Here is a 10,920-nt window from a genome sequence, read left to right on the forward strand (position 1 = left end):
AATCATATTTTTTATCTTTTGATAACACTCTTTATAAATAACATTTTTTAATTAAAAAACATTGTTTATCAATAAAAAGAACATATCTACCGTAATCACCATAACATATTAATACTAAAATCATACACATAACATTTCCCTCATATTTTATAATTCTAACCTGAATAAGTTTTGGTCATTTAGGCTGGCTCAACAAAATAGCTAATTACGCGTTCTTGGTGGAATGAAAATAAATTTTACTCAAGTATTAAAATTAATTATTAGTAGAAATTTAAACTCTTTTACATAAAAATAATAACTAAAAAACTTATTATTTGATTTTTTTATCTACAAAGACCCTAGTCTTCTTATCTGATAAGAACTTTTGTCTCTTACAACCTTTTTATAAAAACAATTTGGTTTTGTAAATCTTTTTTGTTATATTCTATAATATCGTGACAAAATCGATATAGTTTCAAAAAATTTATATTCTCGTAATGTTATTACGACTAAAAACACTAGTTAGTCCAATACCAAACCACCAATTTTAATTTTGAAAAGGTAATTTCAAAAAAAAATATTGAATTGTAATTGTTTTTTTTTTTTTCAATAGCATATTTATAAATAGTTGAAAATTAGAGCAATACATGAATTAGAAGAAAAAATATATTTTTCGTATGACTATCATAACTAGAAGCACAAACTAACATTACATATCTACCTAACGGTTTGCAACCTGAAAGACATCCTGACTGTTTGGTACTATATTATTGAAAAATGCAAAGTCAGTTTGGTTTGTTAGCATTTTCCCTTGCATAATTTAGTCTCATGACATAACGAAGACCGTTAGATAAGGAATAGTCCAACCACATAACAACCTTACTATTACCTCTGTTTTTTCCCCTCTTTTAATGGTTTACTAATTTTCAAGATCTCGTCTACGGTGCTTAAAATTTACTTATAGGACTCAAAAATGAAGGGATAGATCCCACCTTACTTTGCACTACTTATTGACAAATTCAACAGAAGTTCAATCGGTACCAAAAAAATCTTCCGCTTTATTTTCAAAGGCGAATTTAGGGATTAGACATTGAAAATGTTACAACAATTAACTGACAAAAATGAATAGCATATATTAAACAATCACCTGACCTTACAGAAGGGGCTAAACTAGAAAATGGATAATTAATTGGATCGAAACACTTTGAATATATAAGAAAACAAAAATTAGCAAATCACAGTTGTGAAATTGTTGGGAATTAATTTTGATTTCTTTACAATATCTTAGATTTGAGACCTATATGAATATGAACAATTGTCATTAGAGAAAAAAAATTTATTATAGACTGTAAGACTGACTACATATTTCGAAACAGAAAAACAAAACGTAACTGTGGGTAATTTAGACAAATTAAATTAAATAAAAGAAAAATGAAAATACCCGAAATCCCAATGTCATATCCAAAAATGAGTCCACCGGATGCAGCAACAATACAAGTGATGACAACGGAGAATGTGATCCTACCATCGAATCCGTTAGCCGAAGCATCAATGGCGAATCCCCCTGCTGCCATTAATATATTTCGTTTATCTACTTCTCTACTCTTGTCTAAGGCTTTCAATAAGTGCAGAAAGAAACTGTATATATAGAGGGTGAGGCGCGCATGCGACTTTATTACTTTCTCTTTATTGTGCATAAATTGTCACTTGTCCCAATGCTATTAAATGTTAAATACTTAAATGGGATTTCGTCTACTACTTGACTCAGACTCAAGAATTTGATTATGGATTTATTATTGGTATTTTGCTTGAAAATGGGTATAAGGAGTGTATTTACAATTTAGTGGATGTATCACATCCAAGCTTCAACACACAGAGGGTGTGGTGCATGTAGCACGTGGGAGGTATGGTTGACATGTGACGAAGTCTGCATGGTTAGATTTGCAGCACGTGGACACTACAAAAAATTCTGGTAAAAACGGCGATTTTTTTCGGTATTTACGGTGGTTTGAACCGCCATTATTACCAATAATGGCGGTTTCGTGAAGTGACGTAATTCTGGGCGCCATTCTGGTTATTACGGTGGTTTTCTGAAAACCGCCACAATTCCTTAGGTTAAAACGGCGGTTTTTGAATAGGTTAAAACGGCGGTTCAAACCGTCATTATTTCCAGGGTTAAAATGGCGGTTTTTGGATAGGTTAAAACGGCAGTTCAAACCACCGTTATTTTCAGGTTAAAATGGCGGTTTTGGATAGGTTAAAACGGCGGTTTGAACCGCCATTATTACCCTGACAGAGTGACGTTTTAATTGGTTAAAACGGCATTTTTGAACCGCCATTTTTACCCTGACAGTAGCATTTTGATTAGTTAAAATGGCATTTTTGAACCGCCGTTTTACCCTGACAGTGACATTTTTTATCGTTTAAAAAAATAATTTTTACCGTCATTTTTATCGCGTTAAATAAATAATTTTGTGATTAAAATTTCACAATAGCAAAAAATCATAATCCATAAATGAAATATTATATAACTCATAAACAAAATATTAATATAATATATAATTTTTTATTATTGAAAATCAAAAGTAATAACTCTTATACAAAACCTTGTCTTACTAAACTTACCAAAATACAAGCATTGCAAATTTGCAATAAACACTAATTAGTTAAATCTACCATCCAGTTCACTAAACTATGTTAATATCTAATAATGTATTTAAATCATCTAATAAGTGCTGTTTTTACTACTTAGAATATGAATATACAAGAGAAGTAGCTTAGCTTAGCTTAGCTAAGTGATGATGAATAAGATTTGGAGGCCAAAAGTTTTCTCCTTTTGTAATTAACTTTAAAACAAGCTTGCCTTAGTTTTTTGGTCTCTTATGTGAGTTTCATCCTGAGAACTTGTTCCAACATCTTTGTTTCTTACTCCATCTTGTAAGGAGAATCTGAGATAGAAAATGACTCAAGTTCAGAAAATGATCATATACTAAGTGTATATGTATACAAAAAAGATGAAATACGCTCTAATTATATATGGATATGAATGACATGTGGAAAGCAGAAAAAAATAATATATATATTGCAAATCACCTGAAACTGCAGCTTCTCTAGCAATAGCTTCCTCAACAGCTGCTATTTCATTTGCAGACCTCAGGCCAAGAAGTCTAGCAACTTCAATAAGTTCATCAACATGAAAATATGCTCCAGTTGGACTTGTGATTGCCATTTTCACAATCTCCATAGGATCTTTTATTTGCCTGAATTGCATGGGCAGAATGTTCACCCCAAGGTTGGGAAGCTTAACTGTAAGTGCATCAATAATATCTGCCTCTGCCTTGACATTTGCACTATTTGGATATAGGTTAAGGCATTCTCTAGCATTCCAGATCTGGAACAATTTACAGCACCGTAATTAACCAATTCATGCAGTTGAGATCATGTAACAAAAAAAAATGCACAGTTCCATCTATTATCCCATTTATGGCTTCAATAGCATGCTTTGCATTGGGAACAAGTCTTAGACATTAGATGTTAGAATTACTATGTTGTAACAGAAAATCTTACTTCTGAACAAGAAAGACTTGAAGCTGAGAATTCACTCAATGGCACATACTAGCACAGGCACATATAGATATAAGATATGAATAGAAATGTCTTAGAACTTGGTAAGTTTTGGGATCCAAAGGATAAGTACCCAGCTTAAGAACACAATGATATCACAATCAAATATAAACTAAAAGGAGGCCATGGTACATAATGGTTTATAGGAGGACGAATTTTGTTGACACTGAAAGATATTGGATGCATATGTGTCAGTCGGTACTCACTGGTTGATAGAAGATACATGGCATAGGACCATGGAAGGCAATCAATTAAGCAAAACCATGTAAATAATGTTTTATCAAAATTTGAAAAATAGTGAAATTTTGATTTCAAGATAATTGTCGGAATATAAGTCTTTAGATTTCCCAAGAAGCCATTAGATAGCTCTTAACAACAGCCAAATCATGGACAATCTCAAAGAAAGGTGTTAAATGATGGCAAGCAGGTGTAATAGATGTACTAGTAGAAAAATGAACAAATATAGTAACAAAAAAAAGTGGTTAACAACATTTACGAAGAGGAGGTTTGGGAAAATTCTTAAGATATTCTTTTGGGAAAATTCATTAATAACGCATTCTCAATTATAGTGTTATTAACTAGTAAGAGATGCTGTCATTACAAGGTTTCCTGTGCTGCGAAGAGGAGGCTTTAGTCTTCAATGGATGGATGAAAAATTCAAATTACTACACTCAAAACATCAGAATTATGCCATTGAAGTAGCCAAACAATATACCACCATATAAAATGTAAGGATGGCTCTTCACCATCAGAAATAGATAGTAAAGTTCAAACATAATGTACCTTCAAATATTAATTACTATTTGGATTTACGTGGCCCCTATTAATTAAATGGATGGATATTAATTAAACACCAAAAGTCATGGTCCTATGAAAGAAGAGTATAGTGGGTTCCATAAAGTAATAAACTTTAGAGATTAAATCAAAGCAATTAATCTGCATCGGTAGGCAGGGATCTAGGATGATATTTTTGGCTTTTTGTAATTAGCTAAGACCTATATATAATGCCTGCATTTTTGTTCCCTTTATGCCCCCAAATAAATATCACTACTATACTGTATATAGTAGTGCTTGTTTACAGTAACATACTACTTATATTTGACCATACTATATAATATTTAACAATTATAAGGCAATCATTAATCATACGATAGAAACGTTTCACCATACATATATCTCTACAATTTTATTACTCTCAGCAACAAGGCCTACACAAATAAATATTGTCCTCTTCTTATTTAAATAAATATATCGTACATTTATATATCACCCAAATATTTATTCGGCAAAACATATAGCTGTGTCTCTTTGAAGTTTAGGGGCTATGAACGAATTGGACTAAATCTCTTGCTTGCAATGCATACACAAAATATTTCAGTATTTACAATGATATAATGTCATGCTGTATAAAGTTGTGACATGTAGTAGTTCAAAAGTAGCAGCATCAATCTGGTGCCAGGATATGGGACAGGAGGAGTAGTAGTTGTGGAGTAGAGTATATATAATTAAGTTCATGAATATATATTAGGGTGAATATATAACTGTAGCGATCCAGCATAAGAAATTTATGGTGATCGCTCTTTATTATGATTAGAATGAGATGCATTTTTTGAGAAAAACTCATCCAAAAGAGATTGCAAGTAATTGATAACATCTTTGGTCCAAACCTCAGAACGAGCCAGCTGAATTTTGTCAGCAGCCCCAGAAGAAATACTACCAGAACCAGCTCGAACCTGCAAAGTTCAAACATAATGTACCTTCAAATATTAAAAGGTAACAGCAAATCAGATAGATAAATATAACATTGGTCATCAGTTAAAGCTAAACTGATAAAATACTTTCATGAGTAAAGGCTAAACTCCATAATATGTAAGTGGAATCAAAATTTATACTCCATTAATTAGTTGACAATTGAAGACGATCATAATCACACTGCAATGGAAAAACATTAGTTGATAACATAAAGTAAACTTTTAAATAACCAAAATAACCTCTTAAGAAGATCATAGTTATCACCTGGATAACCGGAGAATCAGGTTCCAGTTCTGTCATAAAAGCATTGATAAGGGCAGAATTTAGTTGAAGCATTTCATCGAGCAGGTTGTGTGCTAGTAAAATAAAAATGAATTCACATAGAAAAATATATTAGTTATACACGGAGAAATTCACATAGAGTTTATTTCTCTTTTCATTTGTCTAATGAAATTTTTTTTAGGAGTCAAATCAAACTCTAAATCTTTTTATCAGTAGAAAGGGTGTCTAAAGTCTCCATTAAATCTAAATTACTGCTGATGTTAACTAAACTTCCAAATATATTAATACTCCTCCTTCTCCTTCTAAAGTTCAACATGAAGGAACAGGAGATTATAAGGGTCACACCTGAAATGGGATTGAATGAAGAAAGGGGTCTCCAGACTTGCCATATTCTTTGACAGCAGATTCCTGAAGCAATCTCGACCACGGTTGCCCCTGTCCCACGACACCAAAATTTAAAGCTTTCAACAAAACAATCCACCACATAGTAAGATATAAAGCATGAGCTTTCATATTAAGAATCAATGAACTTTTTGGCATAGAAAATTTACTTATATTTATATAATTTCAGTACTAGCTATTACTGCATGAATTAAATAATTTGGTTAAGTATATATGCATGAATATGATCAAGTAGTCTAAGTTGTTATATATATATAAACATACATGGCTAGTCTGATTTTATTTATCTCAACATTATATATCTAAAAGGACAAAAATTAACATGATTCACCAAGTAGAAATGAATGAAACATCACCTTAAAAAGAATCAGAAACTCTTGAAGCAAACTCTTGAGCAGCCCTCATGGAATTAACATAGTAAATCTAAAAAAATTTTACTGTTAAACTTTGGACTCTTTGATGCTACGGTAATCATAGAACAAACAACAAGAAATCCTACATGCTTGTTGAGTGGAGTATGATAAGTACCGAATGATGATGCCGGGATAATGCCATTGTCATAGCCTGAAAACGCAACCCATTGCTAAATTGAATTAAACAAGAATAAAAGGACTTGAAAGAATGAATTTGACCCAAACCTTTCAGATCCACTACACAATTCAAATATTCTTTGATTAAGGGCTCAGAACAAAACAAGAAACCAAGTTACATTGCGTGTTTAATTCTGTGTTGAAACTTGAATTCAGATTACTTGTTTAATATTGACAAACTCATTTTTAAAATAAACACACATAAATTACTTCATACATCAATAGTATAACTCCTAACAAGTTACATTGCATGTTTAATTCTGTGTTGAAACTTGAATTCAGATTACTTGTTTAATATTGACAAACTCATTTTTAAAATAAACACACATAAATTACTTCATATATCAATAGTATAACTCCTAATGAAAATATATTTTTCTTTTAACATTCTTTTTCCAGAGACCAAGCCAAGAGGATGGATGCCAAACTTATGTTTAACTGCTCTAAAATCCAAATTAATACTGATAAATATGCAAAATTAAATAAGAAAAAATTCTCACGTCATTTGTTTCAGAAGCTTCTCTGCTTCTATCCGTCTTTTCTCCCACTCCTCTCTTACTTTCCTATTTATTGTCATGATTTGCGGCTAAACATTTGAGGTGACAACAGTCTGATGTCTTGTCTTCTCAAAATCAACCCGCTAGTAGGAAAATTCTTGAAAGTAAGAAATTTTATTAAGTTATGAGAGAATATTCCTGCAAGCAGGTAGAGAACAACTAACCTGTTTTGACATTCTAATCAGGTTACTTATCAGTCCACGCATTCTTTCCTCCACACACTGAAAACTCAGTTTGAATAAGTAAGATTACATGCAAACCTACTGTTATAAAAATTGAAATCTTAGTTGAATCTCACCAGTGACAAGCATCTCTCCACATCATTGTTCACACCCTTCAAGCCATACTTAAACACTGACAGTAATAACACAAAACAACTGTCTATAAGGCCTGTTGTGGCTAGTTTGTATCCATATAAGCTCAAAAGGAAAAATTAAAATAGATGGAGATAACACATGAAAATGACACTTACTAATCTCAAACAAAATTTTCTGGAGTGGAATTTTCTGCAAAATTAGCCTTTCCGCTTCTTCTTGCACAGCTCTTCGAGTTGCTTCTGAAACCCGACTGTCCTCCTTGGGACCTGAAAATAACTGCTCTTAATTCATTGAAGCAATTCATCAAACATGTGCTATGTAAATCAGCATCAACGAGCATATCTACAAATCAAAACCGCGAAGCGAATGCATATTTGTATACATGCATGTAAGCAAAAAAATCGAAGAAATTTCATGAAGATCTTACCCCCAATTTCTGCTAACAAAGAGAAAATCAAAACATAGCATTAAAGAAATAGAAGTAGTAACAATTAGCAAATACAAATATGAGTAATTAAAAGAGGAGAATGTGCATTTGTATATAAAACTAGTTCAACCAAGATGGAGAAGGAGAAGCTTCACAGAGCACAACACAGTGGAGCAGGAAACTTTGATGGAGGAGATCGCAGCTGGAAGAAAAGCGTTGATTGAGGAGATTGCCGCCAGTCGCCAGAAGAGAGCGTCATGGATGAGATCGCAGATCTCACGCCGCTGCAATGGAGTTTCTTCTTGGTTCTCACATTGTGATGGAGTTTCCATAGATTGATTAGCACAGTATTTATTAGTAAAATATAAGAGTTAGGTTTTAACTTTTTATATTAGTGAAGTAGATAATAAGATACTGCCGTTTAAAACCGCCAAATTCGCTAAAGAATCGCCGTTCCACAAGCAAATTACGGCAGTCACACAAACCGCCTCAGTTTATCAATATAACGGCGATGTTTTAAATTTGCCATTATGTTTATGCCATTTTATACCAGTTTTTTTGTAGTGGGAGGGCGTGTTGAGTGAGCACTCAGAGAGTGTGTTGACACGTGACGAAGTTTGCTTGGTTGGATCTGCAACACGTGGGGGCGTGCTAAGTCAACACGCATGGGGCGTATTGACACGTGACTCACTTTGATTAGCTGATGAAACAACACATGGAGGGCGTGCTGAGGGCTCCCCTCTATATAAGGCAAAGTTAGGTACCATTTTCATTGTGAAGAAGAGTGTTATTTGAGTGTGTTGATAGTGTGAAGAAGAGTGTTATTTGAGTGTTTTTTGAGTGTGTTGATAGTGTAATAGAAGGTACTGCAAATTTGGTAGTGTATCACAACGGTGAGATTATACGGAATACTTATGAGAGAGTGAGGTTTGTGCATTAGAATCCATTTTCATTTGTGGTTCCATGCACCATGACGTTAATGGAACTTTAGAACAGTCTCTGTCAAAGCATGGAGAACGGTATGTTGAGGAGAGTGAGCAGTATTCTGCACCAAAATTCGGTTGTAGTTTTTGGTGGTCTAATACAGTTTGATATTATGCCGATCATTGACGAAGCGCGTATGCAGAATATGTTCCAAATTCACTAGCAGACTCAGAGGCGACAGCCACATATTGAGTTGTATGTTGATTTTGAAAACGTAGAGGCAAATAAGTTTCAAAATGATTTAGATATAGAGGATGATAGAGTTGCAGTGTACGAAGGAATGAATAGTGACAACGAAGAGGACTTTGAAGCCACTTATAAAGCCGGCGACGAAGACGAGGATGTGATGGGAGAGTTGAGGCAGCAGCGGAGAATGTAGTGGTTCATCTCTTATTTAGTCAACCGATGAACGTAACTTGGATATTGATGCCATGCATGCACCAGAATTTATGGAATATGAAAACATAGGTACGTGATGAATGAATAATATGTTTTTGTTAATTTATATTTTGGATTGATTAATGAATGATGATTTCTTCTTTCTGTAGGCGTTGCTGATCTTGAGGACGGAGAGTTCCGGATTGGATTGGATTATAGTTCTAGAAAGTCGGTCATCGCAGCAATTAGAAGTTACACTATTTCTAGAGGAGTTGACTACAATGTGTGTGAGTCTGAGCCACAGACGTTCTATACAAAATGCAAGACGTACGGACGTGGATGCGATTGGCTTATCCGAGCTAGCTTGATACGAAAAAGGTTGTTGGGAGATACGCAGATACAACGGTAGGCACATGTGCACAATGGGAATGATTTCACATGATCATTCCAAGTTGGACTCGGATAAAGTTGCTGATAAGGCCATTGGTCAAGACCGACCCATCCATCAAGGTGAAATCTATAATAGCGGAAGTCTAGTCAAGGTTCAACTATACCATTAGTTACCGAAAGGCTTGGTTGGCAAATCAGAAGTCCATGGCCAAAGTTTTCGGTGGTTGGGAGGATTCTTACAAAGCTTTGCCATAGTGGCTCTCGGTCATGGTTCAGAAGATGCCTAGTTCAATTGTCCAAATAGAAACACGACCACTGTACAACAGGAGTGACGAGGCAGACGGTGTCAGAATACTTCATCGCGTATTTTGGAGTTTCAAACCATGCATTAGGGCGTTCAGGCATTGCAAGCCTTTAGTTCAAGTTGACGGCACACATCTATACGGAAAAAATACAAAGGTACATTTCTGGTTACTGTTGCACAAGATGGGAACCAGAACATTGTGCCTATCACTTTTGCCTTAGTAGAGGGGGAGACAGCTGATGCGTGGCACTTCTTTATCAGGAATATGCAAATCCATGTTATTAGAAGAGAGGGTGTGGGTATGATCTCAGATCGATATGAGTCAATCCGGGCAGCAGTAAATCGTTCAAGAGGTGACTGGCAACCTCCAAGAGCATGATGGATGTTTTGTATAAGGCACGTCGGCAGCAACTTCTTAAGGGCATTTAAAATTCCGCACTTACAAAAACTTTTTGTCAACATAAGGTATTCAAGGACGGTGAAGGAGTACAACATCAACTATAAGAGGTTGGAAGAGCGAGCCGAGGCATATGCCAAGTGGTGCGATGCCATTGGACTTAGACACTGGGTATTGGCATTCGACGAGGGACATCGATGGGACTATATGATGATGAACTTTGTTGAGTACATTAATTTAGTGTTGAAGAGTGCCCGAAACCTACCTATGTTGCTGCTCGTCTGAGCAACATATTATCGATTAAATGAACTTTTTACGCGAAAGAGTGCCGAGACTCACGAATGCAAGCGTATTGGATTTACTTACTTCGTAATTGCACAACAGTGGATAGAAGCAAATATCCAACAGGTTGGGAATATAGTTGTGCACCGGTTTGATAGACGAAATGACGTGTTTGAGGTGCGCGAAATGACTAGTGGAAAGGTGTTAGTTGTTGATCTTGCGTGACGGACGTGTGACTGTGGGCACTTTCAGATG

The 10,920-nt window shown here is 34.7% G+C and overlaps 2 protein-coding genes across 8 annotated transcripts in view; both read right to left on the reverse strand.

The window, feature by feature from the left end:
• Positions 1-1,728, reverse strand: part of LOC107608207 (sugar transport protein 5-like) — a 6,685-nt gene extending 4,957 nt beyond the window's left edge. Inside the window, exon 1 of the mRNA XM_016310069.2 lies at positions 1,421-1,728. Within this exon, the coding sequence (XP_016165555.2) occupies positions 1,421-1,676 (256 nt within the window). The 5' untranslated portion in view covers positions 1,677-1,728. The remainder of the gene's footprint in view (positions 1-1,420) is intronic.
• Positions 2,791-8,500, reverse strand: LOC107609298 (MAG2-interacting protein 2). Of its 7 annotated transcripts, none has more exons than XM_021105858.1 (10): positions 7,485-7,540; positions 7,351-7,407; positions 7,130-7,269; positions 6,568-6,603; positions 6,396-6,462; positions 5,983-6,072; positions 5,620-5,711; positions 5,271-5,336; positions 3,073-3,370; positions 2,791-2,927 (listed from the first exon to the last, which is right to left on the reverse strand). In XM_021105858.1, exons 7-10 carry the CDS (start codon positions 5,689-5,691, stop codon positions 2,905-2,907), a joined length of 459 nt encoding a protein of 152 aa, XP_020961517.1. In that variant the 5' UTR covers positions 5,692-5,711; positions 5,983-6,072; positions 6,396-6,462; positions 6,568-6,603; positions 7,130-7,269; positions 7,351-7,407; positions 7,485-7,540; the 3' UTR covers positions 2,791-2,904. The 7 variants fall into 7 exon arrangements, 4 of the variants coding, with proteins under 4 accessions (XP_020961517.1, XP_020961518.1, XP_020961516.1 ...); XM_021105859.1 differs by having other exon boundaries at positions 5,496-5,648; positions 6,539-6,603; XM_021105857.1 differs by having other exon boundaries at positions 6,539-6,603.

Source organism: Arachis ipaensis, chromosome B07 (assembly GCF_000816755.2).
Source record: "Arachis ipaensis cultivar K30076 chromosome B07, Araip1.1, whole genome shotgun sequence".
NCBI classification, from domain to species: Eukaryota; Viridiplantae; Streptophyta; class Magnoliopsida; order Fabales; family Fabaceae; genus Arachis; species Arachis ipaensis.

Coding starts and splice junctions, on each gene's coding strand:
- LOC107609298 (XM_021105858.1), bottom strand. CDS start 5,691: ATGCTTCAACTAAATTCTGCCCTTATCAATGCTTTTATGACAGAACTG. Junction 5,337..5,619: donor CTGATTCTCCGGTTATCCAG/GTGATAACTATG, acceptor TGAACTTTGCAG/GTTCGAGCTGGTTCTGGTAG. Junction 2,928..3,072: donor TAGAGAAGCTGCAGTTTCAG/GTGATTTGCAAT, acceptor TTTCTATCTCAG/ATTCTCCTTACAAGATGGAG.